This window comes from Geosmithia morbida, assembly GCF_012550715.1.
Source record: "Geosmithia morbida isolate 1262 chromosome Unknown scaffold_9, whole genome shotgun sequence".
Taxonomy (NCBI): domain Eukaryota; kingdom Fungi; phylum Ascomycota; class Sordariomycetes; order Hypocreales; family Bionectriaceae; genus Geosmithia; species Geosmithia morbida.
This window is the reverse complement of record NW_023336196.1, coordinates 752,514-770,964: the sequence shown is the minus strand read 5'-3', so window position 1 is coordinate 770,964 and position 18,451 is coordinate 752,514. Positions and strand designations below refer to the sequence as shown.

Below are 18,451 nucleotides of genomic sequence, written 5' to 3'. Positions count from 1 at the left end.
CGGGGCCGTCGAGTATGGGGCTCGGGCAAAGAGTTCCCGATTGGATGCAGGGTACCGTCCGGCGCTTAACCACGTTTGTGTGCCGAAATGTCCGACCGGATTTTCGACGGTCTCACCTTCGACCTCAGTGAAAGCCTTCACAGTCTTATCATCACGAGCCGTTCAACGTGTGCTTCATAGGCTTCTTTTTTTTTTTTCATTGATTTTATTTCCTTCATATTGTCCATCGTGAATCTCTCTACAAGTTCAAGGAAACTGAATATAATCGCTGGGAAGAGTTATGGTCGAGACACCATCGCAGTCGGTCTCCCTACCTGCACCTTCACGCTCACGTCGGCGTGCATGTTCCCTTTGTGCTCGCCGCAAAGTCAAGTGTGACAGACTCGATCCGTGCTCGCATTGTCGAGAAGCTGGGGAGGAGTGTCTGTATAGTCTTCGCTCCGAAAGGAGACCGAGGCGTACGGCGACGGACAATGAGCTGTTAGCCCGGCTCGCGCAGTATGAGATTCTCATGCAGAAACATGGTCTGGACTTTACGCAGTCTTCCAACGTCTGGATGCCTCCAGAGGTGCCGTCGAATACAGGGAAGGCCAAGATCAAGCCTGGGGACACACCCTCCAATACAAGGTCTGCACAATCCACCACGACAGCAACCACAGAGGTTCTGCAAAGGTGAGATATTCCTGCCACGATCAGGGAAATCGACGCAACTTGGAGCAGGGAGCTCACGCACACACAAGTCCACTCTGGATGAATCTCAGGCCCGAGGTCAGTTACCTCTGCCACTTCTGATGGTATTTGAGAAGCTCGGATGTGCTGACAAGCCTCTTTGTCTGACAGCTACAATTCCCACCCACTCAATTCATGAGAAACGAGGATGACCCAGTTCTACATCCTGCGCCGCCACTTCACGAGATACTCACTGTGAATAGTCCTGATCTAAGTGAACTGCATCCTGAACCGAGGCACATCTACCGCCTATGGGACCTGTACAAGGAGAGGGTTGACCCCCTCATCAAGTTTGCCCACGCACCGTCATTACACAAGCACATCCTCCAAGCCAGCTGGGACCCCAAGGGGCTCGGCACGGCTCACCAAGCCATGGTGTTTGCTATATATACACTGGCAATGACGAGCGTATCGTCATCCGAGTGCAGCAGTATCTTTTCCGAGTCCCGCAGCAGCCTCCTGGAACGCTATCGAATCGCAGCGTTGCGGGCTCTCGTGCTAGCCGACATCTTCACAACCAGAGACTTTGAGGTCCTGCAGGCCCTCGTGCTCTACCTCTTCTCCGACACGGATTCGAAGCTCTCCCTTAGCCTCATCGCCATCGCCAGCAGGATTGCCCAGTGCATAGGCCTCCCACCGACGACCGACGACCCGAGCATAACGGTTTTCGAGACCGAGATGCGTGTGCGCCTGTGGTGGCAGTTCCGCGGCCTCGAGATATGCAGCGTCTCGCTACTTATCCCACATGCCAAGCCACCCTTCACGGACCACACTGGTATTCGGGCGCCTCTCAACGTCAACGATGCCGATCTGCATCCCGCCATGGCCGAGTTGCCCGTCGCCCAGCCCGGTCCTACCGAGATGCTGTTTCCGCTCATCAAGTTCGAGGCAATACAGTGGATCCAGACATCGTTGAGAGGGAAGAGGCTCTTCCAAAGCCTCCACCCCACCGCTTCTATCAAGAGGCTGACTACTGGAGAGTTGAACGAAACCATTGACGACCTACAGAGGCACATCGATGCCAGGTTCACAAGGTTCCTCGACGACCGCATCCCCCTGCACTTCCTGGCACTGAACCTGATCAGGTCATTTTTTTCCAATATGCGACTCAAGGCGAACCATCCCCGCAAACGTCTTGAACCGAAGTCTTCGGGGGGGGACTCCGTTGACCCTCACGAGGTAGACCAGGAAGAACTGGATGCCTGGTTTGATTCGGCCCTGCAAGTTCTCGAGTCTAGAGCCGCCATCTCCCAGACTGTCTTTAGCAGTCGTCTCTACGCCCACATGGCTGGTAGGCTGGACATGGATGCCCTAATCTACGTACTCAGCGACCTCAGACAACCACAGAGGCTCGGTGCCAAGGCCGACAAGGCGTGGAAGCTCGTCGGACAGATCTACTCTACGTGCCAGGGGTCGACTTTCGGCTCAGACAGCAGCTTCTGCGTCGCGATGGGTGACCTGGTACTCGAGGCTTGGAATGCGCGGGTCCAGGAGCCGAGAATAACTCAGGACATCGAGGTCCCCCCGTATATCCAGACACTGCAGGCTGCTAGAGCTACGAGAGAAGGTGGTGAACGGCATAGCTTGGACGAACTGGTGAGGCCGGAAATGATTGATTGGGATGATGCGTACTGGGGGACACTCTACAACGTAACAGGGGTGAACTTCCTGTAATCAGGGCTGTCCCATGGTATTACTAGGATTTGAGTAACGACGTGTTACATTTACATGTACGCATACGTTGGGCACCAAAGGGGAGGCACAGTGCACGCACAAGAGGAAGCATGAAGGTGATGATGATCTATCTAACTAACCAATACACACGAATGCGAGATGGTGGAACCAGTGCTGGTCGAAACACATGGCCCTGTGGCCCAGCCATGGACGACAGTATCATACATTGATTGACTGGCGTCTAGGTGCCTGGTGTAAATGAATGTGGGCCGAGGATACGATCACGACGACACCGATGACAGCCGAACTGCTTAGATTTATGAATACCAATATAATCTGTACATTCTCCTCTGACACCTGACGCCTGAAACAGGTGGGTATTACACGTCACCGTCCCTTTCTTCTGTGTCCATTGCCTGCATTGTCGTCCAAAGCCAGCAGACTCCCGCCCAGATCCGGCCATGCTGATTTTGCAACGTCGGCCAACATATGGACATCTTCCTTGTTGGTTCCAAGTCGATTGAGCCGTCTAATCCGCCATCTATCGAGTACGGAGTACCACCCCCTACTTCCAATATTGTCATGATCTACGACGACAAAGGGGCACTGCATCGTTTGACGTGATTTGGGCGGATGCTGGCAGACATGCACTCGCAACCAGCAGCATCCGCTGGCGGCCATTGGTGTTTTTGGCGACAACCTAGAAAGGCTGGCGAGAGCTAACTTACCAAGCTGTCACCCTCCCCCCTCCCACCGGCTAGATGAACCAGCACACTACATTGGTTGAGGTAGCATCAGAGTATGTGGAAGTGTTCAGAGAGGGGTGGGTGCCTGTGATGCCTCGGCGATGTGATTCTGTATCCGTGAGGGTTGGTGTGCAGCTGATATTTTCCTTCCAGGCGTATCCTCGTGCATCAATGTTGCCCCAGGTCAGATGACAGGCATTTCAGGAACAGTGATCGTAATAGACGTTTACGATCAAGTAGGACCTAGAGCGATACTCGACCGGTGGGAATTGTGTACATGTAAATGCTCTGGCTATGGTGACACGTGATCGAGAACGGTGGACTCAGGCTGCGTCGGTGGCAGCGTCACACATTTCGACCCCACCATCTTGGAGATTTTCATTGTGGAGGGGGGGAGGGATTCATTCAATTTTTCCCAAGCAGCGGCACAAATTCGTCCACGAAAGCCATAAACGTCATGGGCAAATCCTCCAAGGACAAGAGAGACGCCTACTACCGTCTAGCCAAGGAGCAGGGATGGCGTGCCCGCAGTGCCTTCAAGCTCCTACAGCTCGATGAGGGTAAGTCCTTGGACAGTCTTTTTGTACTGTTTTGTTTTGGGGGGGTTTTTTTTTTTAAAAAAAAAAATTTATCTCTTCTGTGTAATACTGACTTTACCCCTCCAACCCACAGAATTCGACCTCTTTGCCAACGTCTCACGCGTCGTCGACCTGTGCGCCGCTCCGGGAAGTTGGTCTCAGGTCCTATCCCGCGTCCTCATCAAGGGCGAGAAATTCGGCCGATCAGCATGGCAGGACCGCGGGGCACAGTTCCGGCAGCAGATGCTGGGCGTCGTGCCCCAGTTGTTCTCCGAGTCAGATAGCGTGAAGCTGGACGAGCAGCTGTCGCAGGAGCAGGTCGAGTCGAAGCCGCGCGACGACGTCAAGATCGTATCCATCGACCTGCAGCCCATCTCGCCGCTGGCGGGCATCACGACGCTGCGAGCCGACATCACGCACCCAGCCACCGTGCCCCTGCTCCTCTCGGCCCTGGACCCAGACTACGACGCCAAGAAGGCGAGCGGCGGTGCCAGCACCGACAGCCAGGCCTCAAACCCGGTCGACCTCGTCCTCAGCGACGGAGCACCCGACGTAACGGGTCTGCACGACCTGGACATCTACGTCCAGTCGCAGCTGCTCTTCGCCGCGCTCAACCTGGCCTTGTGCGTGCTCAAGCCCGGTGGGAAGTTCGTTGCTAAGATCTTCCGCGGCCGCAACGTCGACGTGCTCTACGCGCAGCTCAAGATCTTCTTCGACAAGGTCATCGTCGCGAAACCCCGCTCCAGCCGCGCCAGCAGTATCGAGGCCTTCATCGTGTGCATCAACTTCCGCCCGCCTCCCGGCTTCCGTGCCAGCCTAGAAGAGCCGCTCGGTGTCGGCAGCCGACTCGACCGTATGCTTGAGCAGCGGCAGATGCAACGGCCCATTGTTGGACAGGACCTCTTGCAGGATCCTGTCACGGGGACTTGGGGCTCAGCTGCCGCCACCGCCCTCTCAACAGGACTGGGTGGCCATGACGGTATCGTCGAGATTGAGGCTTACGACGAGGCCACCGGTGATGGTTCAGCACAGAGAAGCATCGGCTGGATCGCGCCGTTTGTCGCGTGCGGTGACCTGTCGGCATTTGACTCGGACGCGTCATACCAGCTGCCGGAGGACTACGTCTCGCTTGATCCCGTGCAGCCGCCCATTGCGCCACCCTACAAGCGCGCTATTGAACTGCGTGCTGCCCTGTCCAGTGGTCCCCAAAAGTGAAGATATTAATTGTTCATGGCTCTCAGAGAAACCTTTCTTCTTTTTTATATCTGACCAGACAAGAAGGAGGGGGGGAGAGCATCAGGGAGCAAGTATATGGATGGGGGAGGGAGGGGGGCAAGACAACAAGGCACACAAAAGACAAGACGCAAGCTATGTCATAACCGACAGTCTCCGGCCAAACACGCTCAGTGTTGTTTGGGTATCGGCTTCTCGGCCCGCCCAGCCATCTCGAGCACCGTCAGCCCAGCCGAGGGGCCATCGTCAAAGTGCACGGCTCCAAGTGTGGACTTGTACATACGCGCAGCAGCCTCGTCGTGCGTCATTAGCATCAGCCCCCGCAGATCTGGCCAGCCGTCCACCACGTCCTTAATGGCCCGCATCATCCACGACGCCAGCCCGCGGCGCTGGTAGTCGTCCAGGACAAAGACGTCGGTGAGGTACGCAAAGGTGACGTAGTCGGTCACGAGGCGGGCGAAGCCGACAAACTGAATATCCTGGCCTTGCTGCCGTCGCGGGGCACCGTGTTCTATTATTTCAACAAGTGTTAGCCCATGGAAGGAAACAGCGAACTGTTTATTTATTTTATTTTTTTGGAGGGGGGGTGGGTTATATATCCTGGGAGTGCAGCACCACCTTTCATGTGCGCCTCCGTCTCGGGAACCCAGTACACGGCCAGGGTGAGGCAGTTGTCCAGCATCTTGGTCATCTGGTCCGGCTCCAGCGCCGTGTTCCACCACATCAAGTCGGAGTCAAAGACGTCGTTGACCAGCTTGGCGTCCAGACGGGACTTGTCGGTCGTCATGAAGAAGTTGTCGCGGTACCAATATCGGGGTTCACCCTCAGGGTGTGAGGTCTGCGACGTACTCGATCCGAGGCCCATGATTTCGGTTCCTCCTATTCGTCTTTTTGTTCGTCGTCTTCCGCTCACCTTTGGTAGAAGAAGTATGATGTCTGGCGTTAAGGGGGCTCTGCCTCGTGGTTATGCGTATATCACCCCATGGGAAAGAAAGAAGTCCCAAGATTGAGGAGGGCTCCAGGATAATAAGCGAGATGGTGAAGAAGAAAGAAGTTGTGAATGAATGAAAAAAACATCCCGTGTTCCCCTCCCTCCCTCCACACAAGTCCATCATCAACCCAAGACAAGTAGGTCTGCACGGGGGCGGAGACATTTGGAACAAAGTGTCTGGTGCGTACGGCTATCGACGGCTGTTGCCGGGCGCCACACACAGAACATCGATCAGCTGCCCCTCGTACGAGTATTACATGGGAGTTGGGACTGACTGGATGACCACGTCGTCATCATAATACTGCCAAGCACGTCTGTTCCTGCAGCCTTTGAACCTTGTACACCAGGGTTTCCACCAGAGGTGGGAGGGAAGGATGCCGAGAAGAGGAGACTACAAGGTTTAATGATACCGAAACCCGAAAAAGAAAAAAAAGAAGAAAAAGTTCCTCTATGCTTTGTATCTAGATGTGTGATTCCAGTTGCCAACGGCGTTTCTACCCCCATCCATAGAGAGGTGAGAGACAAAATGACACCTCTGATGTAGCCTCCACGAGGCATAGCGTGTGATGGATCATAAGTGTACGAGGTCAAGGTGCATGCGGGCTGGAGTTAGAGTGACCAAAGTAAAAACGAGCTGTATTGTCGTAATAGGACGTTTAAATCATGATCCCAAAGCACGCTTGAAAATAATGGAAGAACAATCGGAGAGAGAGGTAAAGAGAGAAGTTGACGTGCGCGGATGTTAGCTGGTGAGCGAACCCCTTCACCTGAATTGGTCTATAGTCCTACTCTACCGTCTATTTTTTCAACAAGTACTAGACACTATGGCCGAGTGGTTAAGGCGGCACCCTGCTATTTAGACGGACAACTCGGTACCCTCCCGGGTTCGAGGATAAACCGAGAAAGCAATTCAAAGGTGTTGGGTTCGCCCGCGCGTGTTCGAATCACGTCGGTGTCGATTCAATTTTTTTTCTTGCTCCTCTCTTTCTTCTTTTTTTTTTTTTGTTTATTTTCATTTTTAGGATCATTGGTCTTTCTTTTACCAGAGGGGTACTATGTGAATACCTCAAACCTACACACCATAATTGCAAAGTTTTCCAACGATGTAGTGGTTTGCCCCATCTACGGTAGGTATCCATCTTGTCGCATGGTCTAGACTTCCCAGGACGTGATAACCCAAATTTGAGACCATGACTAGACTTAATCAGCGCCCACTCATACAAAGTTGAATTCCAGACGACATGGGAGATAGGATAGCCGGTGACAGGTGTGGCTTGACAAGAGATCCAATCTAACGTGCTTGGACTTTAGATTTGCTAGATAATCTCGTACCTACCAGGCAGTACAGTAATACTAGTAGTGGTAACACGACTTCACCAGATGGGACACTATGGCATTGATCGAAATGATTTGAAAAAAGCGTAGTTTGAAAAAAAGCGGTTGCAGAGTTATCACAAACTAGGACGAGATAGACACGAGTCGAACCGCACAAGGAAAGCAAAGCCCCTTGGGCCACTAAATTTGGTTCCAAGGAGAATAAAAAGAATCATTCGAGCAAAACACAATATTTCATCGTGGCTTATCTGTAGACACCACGGATTCATTCAAACACTCAGCCGTGCAAATAATTAAAACAGAGAGACAAAAGAATGAGTAGGACAAATTAAGCAGACTTTTCTTCAGTTTTCAGTGCCTGACTGGCCAAGAGCAATGCTCTTCCAGTGGTCACGCTCCGCCTCGAGCTTGGCAATCTTGTCCTCAAGCTCGTCCAGTCGCTGAGCCTTGCGCTCGCGAGACTTACGGGCAGCAAGGGTGTTGCGGGCCCGCTTCATGGCCGTGGTGTCCGAGGGATCATCGATGATGATGGGTGGCAGGGGCTTATCACGCTTACGCGCGTTGACACCAGAGACAGAAGAGTGACGGGGAGCGCCAGTCGTGGTGGTGGGCGATGTACCCGACTTGCGTCGGGCACTGCTGATTGAGCGAAGCTCGGCAGCGTCGAGGTCGTCGGACCGCTCCGTAGGGGACGTCTCCACCTTCTTGGGCTGCTCGGGGATGCCAGCGTCGGTAGGAGGGAAGAGTGGGTACCAGTTGTCAGTGGGAGGGTACTCGAAATCGGCGCTGCCAAAGTTGGGCGACACATCGTACGAGTCAAAGTCTGGAGACTCGTTGATGGAGGGCGACGTCAGGGCTGTGAGGGCTGACGAGTTGGGGGCAGATATGAAGCTGTCGGCGACGAGCAGATCGTGTGGTGAGACGGTAACAAAGTTGGTCATGGAGCTCGAGGCGCTGCCCGAGAAGTCGAGGTTGGTGGCCACCGCCGGAGAAGAAAAGGCTGTATAGCCTCCATTCTCAAAGGCGGCGAACTCATCCAGATCGACATCGGCCGCGTTCATCATCTTTGCGGCGGTTGTGGTGAGACCGGCACTCTGGTGGAAAAGGGGCACGGGGGGCTTTGCGGGCCGCGCGTTCGAGTCGTTGTTGCTCGACGACACGATGGAGGGAGGAGCCGACGAGGCGTAAAAGTTGTGACCGGAAGGACGTGCGTTGACGGGGGAAGGAGACTGTTGCTGTTGATTCTGTTGCTGTTGTTGATGACCTGTAGCCTGGATGATCTGGGCCACTCGTTGGTTCTGGATTGCTGGGGACTGGTAGGGGACGCGGTTGTTGTGGGACGAGTGACGTCGCTGGCTAGACAGCGAGTTGGACGTAGATCGATTAGGGGGCGGTTGCGCAGGCGGCTGAGGGCTGTCGAACAAGACAAAGTCCTGGTTGTTGGGTTGCGGCTGGTGCTCGGGTTGTGCCGGCAGGCTGGAAGCTGGTTGAGGAGGCCATGTTGACTGGGAATCCGTGGTGAAGACTGGGAAGTCTGTGCCTGAAATGTTGGCGGTAGTGAAGGAACTGGAGCTGTTGGACGAGTCCGTGATGCTGAAGTTCAAATCAACCGGGTGGTGACCTGAACGGGTTGGAGTGGAGTTTATGTTGAAGAAGTCGTGAGACTGAATCTTGACGTTGTTGAGGGGGAAAGACGCTGGGAGAGCGGATGATTTAGCGCATGTTGACGGCGGCCCGAGGCGTGACGATGAACTTGATGTGATGATTTGTATGAGTATTGGGGGGTTGAAGGAGAAGGGGAAGAAAAGAAAAGAGGCGGAGCCCAGGGAAAGCGGGAAGTCCGGGATTTTAAGCCCGAAACCCAAGGCATGTGCAGTGTGTGCTGAGGTGGGTCACTAAGGGCTGTAAACAGGGCAGTAATAGGGCAGGCAACAGTCTAACATGAGCGTATGCAAACCCTGCGGGGTGCTTGGTGGTCCAGTGTTTTTTTTGCTTCTTCTTTTTTTTTTTTTCTTTCACTTCTTTTTACTCTGTAATAATATCGTACGGACTCGTATCGCACCCGTGGATATTCCTACGCTCTCTGCCCATCCCGACAATGACAATCAATGTACCACTCGCCATTCACAGCACCAGTACCGCAACCAATAATACTGCAAACTCGGGCCATTTTATCACAGCATACGAGTACAAATACTCGTACAGCACTCGACACTCGTACTCGGTCCTATGTTAACAAAAGGGGCGTCGCTAGCTTACTTGTCTATTGCGCCCTGCTGGGAGGGGCCCATCTATAGACTGATATACGACTACGGAGTTTTTACTCGTACAGGTAGCTAGACAGCCAGCCCGGGCCCGTACCTACCTAGCAAATGCCCTCCAGTAACAGGATAACCCTCTGGGCCCTCATTTACAGGGCCCTTTTCGCAAATCCCTCCGACGCATTCGGTGGTCTCTGGGTGTAATACCTTGGGCAGGGTTTTCACCTTTTCAGAGCGCTTCTACTCGTAGGGGTTTAGCCTCGATTTGACCGTGTGAGTCACACCTTTCCTCTCCATAGAAAATGCAGCCACGGTGGTGTATCATTGGTCGAATTTTATGGGAGCCTACTTCTGAGCCTGGGATCGAAGACTTTGCAATTTACGCTGGATGGATCCCATGCCTTGTCGAGGTTCTTCTACCCGGCCCCTCCCCCCACCCCACCCCTGGCGCTCTTCCTGCATACTTTGCATGCTGCTGACCTCGTGAACTACGCAACAGTGTGCGCGTCGTGCATGTCCTCAAACAGTCTCCGAAGGAAAACGAGTAATATCGGTAGTGTTGCCTGTAGGACTGTAGTACATTGTATGAGTATATGTACACATTACGGCTACGGGCATGCAGCACACCAGAGAGATGCCCCGCCTATTTACCGCACGAGAAGAGAAGACAGTTGGAAGAAAAGGCGGGAGAGCCCAGGAATAAAGTCTCACTCGAGCAAAAACCAACGTCCCGTCGCCCCACCACACTTCTTCCCAAGCGGCCGAGAAGTTGTGAACAGGTTGCAATAGGACCGGCGACGGCCAGTCTATTCGCTAGTGGTAGTGATCTGTTGCCTCGGACGAGACTGTACGATCCCACAAGCGGCATGCGAGAGCCGGATATCCACCAGCCATTCGTCCGCCGATGCCGACAACAGGATGCGTGATGAGCCCCTTCGAGCATCATCCTGTTGACACAACGCTGGATTTCAAAGCATGGGCTGCCGACGACAACCGTTGCTGTACGTCTCGACAATAACGGATGCACGCACGCGATGCGCCGTTTGAAACGCCGTAGGGATTCATTACGCCCGTATTACCTGTAATTGACTGGCTTACTGACCTCACTATTTAGTATAATCCAGAGAGTCCTTCCCCGGTGGGAAACAGTCAGTCCTAAATCAGCTTGCCGATGCCGCGCACGGGCCTTCTCCACACGGCCAGTAGGGCAGGTGTGTCACCGCGTCTGTGTTGAAACGTGGGCTCGTACCTCGAAACAAGGGAAGAATACTGAACACGATGAATAGTTACATGCAATGTCATGCCCATGCCCATGCCCATGCCCATACTCGGCGTTTGTTTATCGCCACTCTTGTTGACCGTCAATCATCATCGTGGACTGGTGGTGAATGTGATGCGCGATAATATGCTCCGTATTGCCTGCCTTCCACCCGAGCATGCCCGGATCAAGCATTGGCGAGCCCGTCCAGGAAACTGTCAGCCTGTCTCTGCGCTCTCCTGCCGGCCATTTCTCTCCTGCGCTGCTCAATTTCCCTCCTCCGCGCCTCCAGCTTCCGTTCCCTGTCGCTGCGCAGTTCCTCGGTCCTCTTACGCTCCTCGGCCAGCGACTCCATCTCCCTGGCCCTCGTGTCCTCGTCCTTGCTGAACTTGTAGAAGCCCGTCCCCTTGTTGCGCACCTCGTGGTCCGCGTCGTAGTGCTCGAGCTCTGGAGGCGTGGCGCTGCGGTCGCGCTTGCGTGCCAGCTCCTCCATCTTGTCCGGGTCGTCTGGGTTGAAGGCCAGGGACTGGATGGCGTCTCCGAGTATCAGGTTGGTCGGCGCGCTCGGCCGCGCAGACATGCGTTCCAGCTCTTCTGCTCCCAGAAGCCCTCTCCTCTGCCGCCTCTCCATCTTCTCCTTTTCCGACTTGGTCACGCGTCGTAGACGGCCAAATTCATCCTCGTACTCGACCATCTCATCTCCATCTCCGGTGGCGTCGTCGTCGTCGTCGTCGTCGTCATCCGAGGACGCCGATGTGCTGCTCGCGTACCCGTTGTATCTGTCGTGCTTGTCTGCCCATTTCCGGTCGAAATCCACCAAGGGTGCTGCCTCGTTCTCCTTGGCCACGTAATCCCCCCTCTTCATGGCCGCGTACACCCGTGCCTTTTCCTCCAGCTTGCGCTTCGCCCGCGCGTGCTGCTGGGCTTCTTCCTCCGTCCCCGTCACCTCCTTGAGCCTTAGCTTACCACTGCTGCTGCTGTCGCCCCCTTCAAGGCGTCTCTTCTTCTTCTTGCCGGCTCCTCGGAATATGTCACTCTTGGCTTCTTTGGAGGGCCGTGCTCGTCCGCCTGACGAGCCCGACGATGGTGTCGCGTTGGCCATGAGTGATGTCAATTGGGCCGTAAAATCCAGCGACGACGACAGGTTGGTGCCGCGCTTCTGCTTCTTGGGCGCACGCTGCCCGTACAGGTTGGCATCCTGAGGCATGGCGATGTATGCGACGAGATCCCTAGCGGAAGAGGAGTATATTCAAAAGCAATGTATGGATGATGATGAGATGTAGTTGCTTATCCATATGTGAGTCGCTCTTGATGGCTTCAACGTTGACCAGGTACGAGGGAAAGTGTGGCGACTGGGTACGCGCTAGTGGTACACCGTAAATAAAGGGAGTGTCGCAACGTCACATGCCCCTTGGGCAGCATTCAAAGCTACAGGACATCAATGCCAACGGGTATAACCTGAGGATGACAATGTCGCAAGAGACGACATATTCAATGCCCATCTAGAAGCACTCCAAAGCGCTTATGGATGATTAACCTCGGCCTCAACTATTTCTTCGCGGCTAGGCAGTCGAGCAAGCTGCCTAACCGCTTACCCGGTACTAACCATCGAGAGGAAACTTGAGCAATTGAGCAAATTCGGTTGCTATTCTACGTAGAAAGTGCCATTCTCACTGAATCCTACAGGACCGGGAGTGTCCGTGCATGGAATATTGAAATCCCAAGCATTCGACATTGAAGTCGCATTGGCCTAGTGGTGCAGTCAGGCTATAGACGGTAGTAACGTTCTTCACATTTCTGGCATGACGTGTGGTATGGTGATTTTTTTTTCTTTCTCCAACCCTCAGGAGGTTGCAGAGGAGGGGTCAACTGGGGGAGACAAGCACGCCAACGCTGCCCCGCCATCGGACCCCCAATTTTTCTCATCCATCATCCAGAACAAAGAAACAAAGCCGATCGCTTGCTGTTTGCCCGCAATGTCTTCGGTTAGCCAGGTCTATATCGCCATCATTGGTAAGTTAGATCGATGACATTGTGAACATGTATTCTTTAGAGGACGAGAGCTGCCCCGCTGATAACCCTTTTGCAGGCGTCGGCGGTGTCGGCAAGTGTTTCCTATCGCAGCTCCAGTCGTTGGCCACCCGCAAGCCTTCGCCCAAGCTGACGCTGGCCTACATCGCCACGAGCCGTAAGGCCCTCTACAATGACGACTACTCGGCCGTGGAGGTGAACGGCGTGACGGACGCGCTGTCTGCCTCGTCCAAGGCTCCCCTCGCCCTGCCCAAGGTGGTCGAGTACCTCGCCGACGCCCCCGCCAAGGTGATATTGGTCGACAACACGAGCTCCCAGGACGTGGCGGAGCTGTACCCGCTCGCCATCAGCCGGGGCATCAGCATCGTGACGCCCAACAAGAAGGCCTTCTCGGGCTCGTACAAGCTGTGGGACGATATCTTCAAGGCGGCCTCGACGTCAGGCGCCAAGGTGTACCACGAGTCGTCGGTGGGTGCGGGTCTCCCCGTCATCTCTACGCTCAAGGACCTCGTCGACACGGGCGACAAGGTGACCAAGATTGAGGGCGTCTTCAGCGGCACCATGTCCTTCCTCTTCAACTCGTTCGCCCCCACCTCGGGCCGAGGCGGCAAGTGGTCCGACGAGGTCAAGAAGGCCCAGGCCCTGGGCTACACCGAGCCCGACCCCCGCGACGACCTCAACGGCCTCGACGTCGCCAGGAAGCTCACCATCCTCGCCCGCCTGGCCGGCATCCCCGTCGAGTCCCCTGAGGCCTTCCCTGTCCAGAGCCTGATCCCCAAGGAGCTTGAGTCGTGCGCCACGGGTGACGAGTTCCTCCAGAAGCTCCCTGAGTTCGACAACCAGATGGAGGAGGTCAAGGCCGAGGCCGAGAAGGCCGGCAAGGTTGTCCGCTTCGTCGGAAGCATCGACGTGGCCACCAAGTCGGTCAAGGTCGGTCTCGAGAAGTTCGACGCTTCCCACCCCATCGCCGCCCTCAAGGGTAGCGACAACATCATCAACTTCTACACCGAGCGCTACGGTAGCAACCCTCTCATTGTCCAGGGCGCCGGCGCCGGCGGAGATGTCACGGCCATGGGCGTGACCGCCGACCTGATCAAGGTCCTGTCTCAGATTGCGTAGATGATGTGTAGGGAGGAGCTGCCGCCCCAAAACACGTCTGGCAAGGAACTCGAGTAAAACATAGCAACAAATAAAGTTGAGCAACGAGATGCGGCCGGTAATTTTCTCATTTTGCACTCGTCCGTTTATGCGTAGTAGTATCTCTTTCATTTACGCCAGAGGCTGTCGCGGCTGTTGTCGTAGTCGCTTCGTCATCGTCAGTTCGTCTCGTCGGCGGTGGAGGCACAGTCTGCGGCTGCGGCTGCGGCTGCGGCGTCGTGGCGGTGAAAGGCAAAATGCCTCCAAGAGTGCGCCATAGCCAGAGGAGAATGTCGAGCAGGATGAGGAAGGCAAACGGTCCGATGAAGAGGATTCCCAAGCCTAGCTGTTGCACAGGGTCAGCAACACGCACGTGGCTTCGCATGGCGCCCCGGGGGATCGAAGTTCAAGAAGTAGGTATTGGGAAGTAGCATGACAGCAGAAGAAAACTTACGCAAGCCCACGAAATGGAACGGACGACGAGTGATGTGTTAGGCACCCACAGGCTGGCCGGGGACCACCAGGTCGCATGGCCGGGGGACTGGTCCATCTGGGACTTGTCAACTCTATTCGTACTCTACTGATAGTAGCTCTGTCGATGTGGGATATAGCGCGTGTGGATGGATGAATGGGCGGTGATGGAGATATGGGTGCGTGCTGCGACGCGTGAATGGTGGCAAGGATGGATGATGGATGATTGGGTCGAGAGAGAACGGATGATTTCGAGTTCCCGTCAGCCGTACTCGTAAGCTGCTTCGAGTGTTGAACAAGCATATGCATGTATCCTGGATCCGATCGCTCCGTAGGATTTGACTGTGTGCCTCGGTAAAATGCATCACCTTGACAGCTTAGCTAAGAATTTAGAGAACGGGGCAAGACAGAAACGGGAACAGGAATAGGCACAGGAATCTACTCGTGTCACCAACTTCGAAATGGGGCTGTCCACGCCCCCATTTCTTAATTGCTTTGGATGTATGTATCCATACATGGTATCAAGACATAATAGTACTGACTCTAGGGACCAAGAAGAAGAGAAGAGACTCTCAAAAGGTATATTTTCCCACCAAAACATCTCGGCTGGCCTGGTCCCGAGCTGCGCCCCATCGCTCACGCGGTGCCTCTACTCAGGATCGATTATATACTCGTTGCGAGAGATGATTGCGCTGATGAGTTCTTTGCCAGGGAAGTCGGCGACGACGATCCCAGTCTTTCCCACGCGGGGGCTGGGGTTAAGGTTGAGCCACTTTGCAGTCCTGTCGTTCATGCCCTCGATGGCGGTGCCGTTGGCGTTCTGGCGTCTGATGGGGCCGGCAGCAGCGACGATGGGCAGGACGCCAGATGAGGCGCTCAGGTGGGAGACTCTGAGCTTGTCGTTCCCGCTCGTCTGGAAGGAGGCGGCTTTCTCGAGGGTCTCCTCTACCGCCTGCCACTTGTCCTCGAGGTGGTCGACGTCCTCAACCTGCCACCTGTCCTGGAGCTCCATCTCGTGGCCCGCCCATTCGTTCCCGTACTTCTCGGGGCCCGCGACGGTCTGGAAGTCTTGCAGGATCATGACCTGTCCGCGGACCTCCTTGAGGGTCGGCATGGGGCTATAGTCGCCGTCGTCGCGGATGCGGAGGAGCTTGCCGGCCAGGCGGTACAGCGGTGACGGCTCGGCGATGTCGTGGATTAGGGCGTCCTCGAACCTGATCTCGGTGTTGATTCGTGGACCCTCCTCCTTGATACGCATGATGATGACCTCGCTCGGGTGGTCTCCCAGAAATCTGAAGACGTCGTTCAAGACGTCCCTGAACATGAATCCCGTGCTCACGTTGCCGTGGTAGATGTAGAGGTCGCCGCCCACCGACCGCCCGCGGATGTCCAAGTAACGTATCCCCGCTTCCAACTGAGTCGACAGATCTAGGTTCTGGCACTGGTACACTGGATCCGTCAGGTTGTACGTCATGGTGTTGTGCGTCCCCGGTATTGACAGGGCAGATATGTACGTGTCCTGCTCTATGATCTTCATCCATTCGTTCGCCTTGTAGCCGTTCACCTCAAACGAGGCTGATGACTCGTAGCCATAGTAGCTGCCGGCATGCGCCAGAGAGGCGCACCAGGCAGCGGAAGGAAGGATCTGAGCGAGGCGCATGGCGAAACTGGCGGGTTCTCTGTGTTTCTGAGATAGTGGTTCGGTCTAAGTGCAGAGGCTCGCCTTGGTCATCCAGCACGTACACGGATGGGTATGCTTGTATATATAGCCGTCGTTCTCACCCTAATCACCAAGCACCGACCAATGTCTATTGCTTCAACCACGGTGCAGACTGAGATCCACGAGAGACTGAATGCAAGTGCGCCTCAGCTTATCCCCCATGACCGACCTTGAAAGTCATTCGGAATATTGACTTCAATACATCATACTGAGCCTCTTTGCCGTAATCATCTAGTCCACTCGGCAACGTGACCCCGAAACCTCACGATACCTGCGATATGATAGCGAAGTAGAAGAGGGCGTGACTAGTCTTCCAGCCGCGTTCAGGACATCGCCACAGCCACTGACACTATACCGATGCGCGTAGCCTGGATTTTCAAGATAATTTGGAACTGGATGGAATGCAGGGGAAGAGGGGAGGAGGGAAGGAGAAACGAGATTTGATCAGTGCTTTGGGTGCAGGACACAAGGGACAAGTCTGACGAGAACATGTTCTTATAGAGAAGACATTACAGTTTCCATACAGCACCCGTCAAATAAGATCAAATAAATTCTAACATGTAGTAAGGCCTGTAATGAGGCCGATAATAGTAATTATAATGAGTCTACGTGTGATGTGTACTCCTCCACTTACCAACATGTCTTTCCCACTGCTAATCTGTAAACACAAGACTAGACCGGCAAATCTCCGCGGCATGTACGGAGAATAGGAAAGAAATAAGATGGAATTCCAAACAGTTAGGAAAGAAGTCATGCATGAAACAGAGAAGAGAAGAGCCAGGCCGGCTACTGCCTGCAAAGACAAGCAATCTTTGTTGAAGAAGGGATGGCGTGGAGGACACCAGAGTCAAAGCCAACCTGGCGTACGGTGACGATGACTGTGTCAGAGGCCTGTAAGTCTTGCATAGTCCACACCTCATCCCCGCGCCTTGGCATATGTGGGATCATGCCCTGTGAGACCAACGTGTCTGCAAATATGGCCTCGACCTCACCACTCATGGAGAGGCGCTCGAGGACGTCCAGCCCGGGCGAGTTGCTGAGCGTCGACTGGCCAACCTTGAAACCGATGCCCACGACCAGGACGCGGGGCTTCTTTCTGAAAACTCGGCGACGGGCGAGCTGGGATAAACCCTCTTCAGCTGCGGTTCCATTGAAGCATCGTTTCGATATGTGTATGTATGTCTCAGAATATACGTGTATAGTGGAAAGGTTATGTGAGACAGAATAGAAAAAGTGGGTGTGAAATGATGGTTTGATGGAGTGGTGATGGTCTTTCATGATTTGAGTGACAGGCAATTATATATATATATATATATGTGTGTGTGTGTGTGTGTTTAATTGTTTTCAGGCAACACCAGTTCCATCTCTCTCGGAGTTGAATCTACCGGAAGTGAAGGTGAAAAGAAGGAAGCCAGACGGAGAAGAAAGAACATCCTCATCTGTCTGTCAGCTTGAAACCGATGACGCCTTCCGCCATGGGCCGATCCAAGCCCGTTTGTGTTCTCCGCGTTGGACAGTCACCCGATAGCATCGCCGCAAGATTGAGCCAATTGTTCTGTCGGATCATCCCCAAACTGTTCAGATCGTCCGGCATCCCACTTCAAGCCCCTGCTCGTCCTCGCCTTGGCCGCGAGAAGCGGTGACTGCTCAAAGCTTGTCATGATCCTCCCCCGCTACAGCAAGGACAGGGTCGAGCTCGAAACGTCCCCTGGCTCTCTCATAGATAAGATCAAGATGGAGGGCCATAAGAAGATCATCATGGTGATTGTTGATGGCGACGTCCAGGCTGCTGGTGAGACCAAGAACACGCAGGACTTTCTTCTCGACGAATTGTTCGCCGGCGGCACCGGTGAAGTTTTCCAGAACGGCTACTGCGCTAGATACGGCTTCTTCACTCCCTGCACAGTTCATCATGGCATCTAGCAGGGCGTTCCCTACATCGGTATTGGCAACCGGTACAGTCAGGAAAAGCGCGACAGTCTGTGCTCTGTCAGATCATTCCTCTCCGGTACTACAAGAACAGGTCTGGTAACACTTTTTACAATATTCAACCCTGATCTCTTCAACTATCCCGGGCTGTATCATGACCGACTATGGACTTGACACGGTCGACTACCTCTGCGGCATGGACGGAGACATCACCTTCGACAAGGATTGCGTTTACGAGCTCATTCAAGGCGATGCGCCGTGGTGGGCCCAATGTTTCCGAAAAGGACAATTGCTTGCCGGGTAAGAAAAGTCTCCAGTTGTATATCCCCCCCCCCCCCCCCCCCCCCCCCCCCCCCCC

The 18,451-nt window shown here is 54.5% G+C and overlaps 10 protein-coding genes across 10 annotated transcripts; 4 read left to right on the top strand and 6 right to left on the bottom strand.

Moving 5' to 3' along the window:
* Positions 1-1,101: 1,101 nt before the first annotated feature.
* GMORB2_7754 (Fungal specific transcription factor domain) lies at positions 1,102-2,403 on the top strand (the record flags this gene model as incomplete). Its single annotated transcript, XM_035469719.1, has 1 exon — positions 1,102-2,403. One exon carries the CDS (start codon positions 1,102-1,104, stop codon positions 2,401-2,403), a length of 1,302 nt encoding a protein of 433 aa, XP_035320813.1.
* Positions 2,404-3,606: 1,203 nt separating this feature from the next.
* Positions 3,607-4,942, top strand: GMORB2_7753 (tRNA (cytidine32/guanosine34-2'-O)-methyltransferase; the record flags this gene model as incomplete). The annotated part of the gene is made up of 2 exons (XM_035469718.1): positions 3,607-3,709; positions 3,822-4,942. 2 exons carry the CDS (start codon positions 3,607-3,609, stop codon positions 4,940-4,942), a joined length of 1,224 nt encoding a protein of 407 aa, XP_035320812.1.
* Positions 4,943-5,130: 188 nt separating this feature from the next.
* GMORB2_7752 (Acetyltransferase (GNAT) family) lies at positions 5,131-5,825 on the bottom strand (the record flags this gene model as incomplete). Its single annotated transcript, XM_035469717.1, has 2 exons — positions 5,131-5,471; positions 5,579-5,825. The coding sequence occupies 2 exons, from the start codon at positions 5,823-5,825 to the stop codon at positions 5,131-5,133; spliced, it is 588 nt and encodes a 195-aa protein (XP_035320811.1).
* Positions 5,826-7,630: 1,805 nt separating this feature from the next.
* GMORB2_7751 (Basic region leucine zipper) lies at positions 7,631-9,156 on the bottom strand (the record flags this gene model as incomplete). Its single annotated transcript, XM_035469716.1, has 2 exons — positions 7,631-8,956; positions 9,148-9,156. The coding sequence occupies 2 exons, from the start codon at positions 9,154-9,156 to the stop codon at positions 7,631-7,633; spliced, it is 1,335 nt and encodes a 444-aa protein (XP_035320810.1).
* Positions 9,157-10,992: 1,836 nt separating this feature from the next.
* On the bottom strand, positions 10,993-12,012 carry GMORB2_7750 (uncharacterized protein; the record flags this gene model as incomplete). The annotated part of the gene is made up of 1 exon (XM_035469715.1): positions 10,993-12,012. One exon carries the CDS (start codon positions 12,010-12,012, stop codon positions 10,993-10,995), a length of 1,020 nt encoding a protein of 339 aa, XP_035320809.1.
* Positions 12,013-12,781: 769 nt separating this feature from the next.
* Positions 12,782-13,955, top strand: GMORB2_7749 (homoserine dehydrogenase; the record flags this gene model as incomplete). Its single annotated transcript, XM_035469714.1, has 2 exons — positions 12,782-12,818; positions 12,895-13,955. The coding sequence occupies 2 exons, from the start codon at positions 12,782-12,784 to the stop codon at positions 13,953-13,955; spliced, it is 1,098 nt and encodes a 365-aa protein (XP_035320808.1).
* Positions 13,956-14,061: 106 nt separating this feature from the next.
* Positions 14,062-14,523, bottom strand: GMORB2_7748 (uncharacterized protein; the record flags this gene model as incomplete). The annotated part of the gene is made up of 2 exons (XM_035469713.1): positions 14,062-14,319; positions 14,428-14,523. 2 exons carry the CDS (start codon positions 14,521-14,523, stop codon positions 14,062-14,064), a joined length of 354 nt encoding a protein of 117 aa, XP_035320807.1.
* A 570-nt stretch (positions 14,524-15,093) lies between these two features.
* On the bottom strand, positions 15,094-16,104 carry GMORB2_7747 (1-phosphatidylinositol phosphodiesterase; the record flags this gene model as incomplete). Its single annotated transcript, XM_035469712.1, has 1 exon — positions 15,094-16,104. One exon carries the CDS (start codon positions 16,102-16,104, stop codon positions 15,094-15,096), a length of 1,011 nt encoding a protein of 336 aa, XP_035320806.1.
* Positions 16,105-16,950: 846 nt separating this feature from the next.
* GMORB2_7746 (UDP-glucose/GDP-mannose dehydrogenase family, central domain) lies at positions 16,951-17,603 on the bottom strand (the record flags this gene model as incomplete). The annotated part of the gene is made up of 2 exons (XM_035469711.1): positions 16,951-17,283; positions 17,550-17,603. 2 exons carry the CDS (start codon positions 17,601-17,603, stop codon positions 16,951-16,953), a joined length of 387 nt encoding a protein of 128 aa, XP_035320805.1.
* Positions 17,604-17,639: 36 nt separating this feature from the next.
* On the top strand, positions 17,640-18,087 carry GMORB2_7745 (chitin synthase; the record flags this gene model as incomplete). Its single annotated transcript, XM_035469710.1, has 2 exons — positions 17,640-17,657; positions 17,770-18,087. The coding sequence occupies 2 exons, from the start codon at positions 17,640-17,642 to the stop codon at positions 18,085-18,087; spliced, it is 336 nt and encodes a 111-aa protein (XP_035320804.1).
* Between the last annotated feature and the right edge of the window lie 364 nt (positions 18,088-18,451).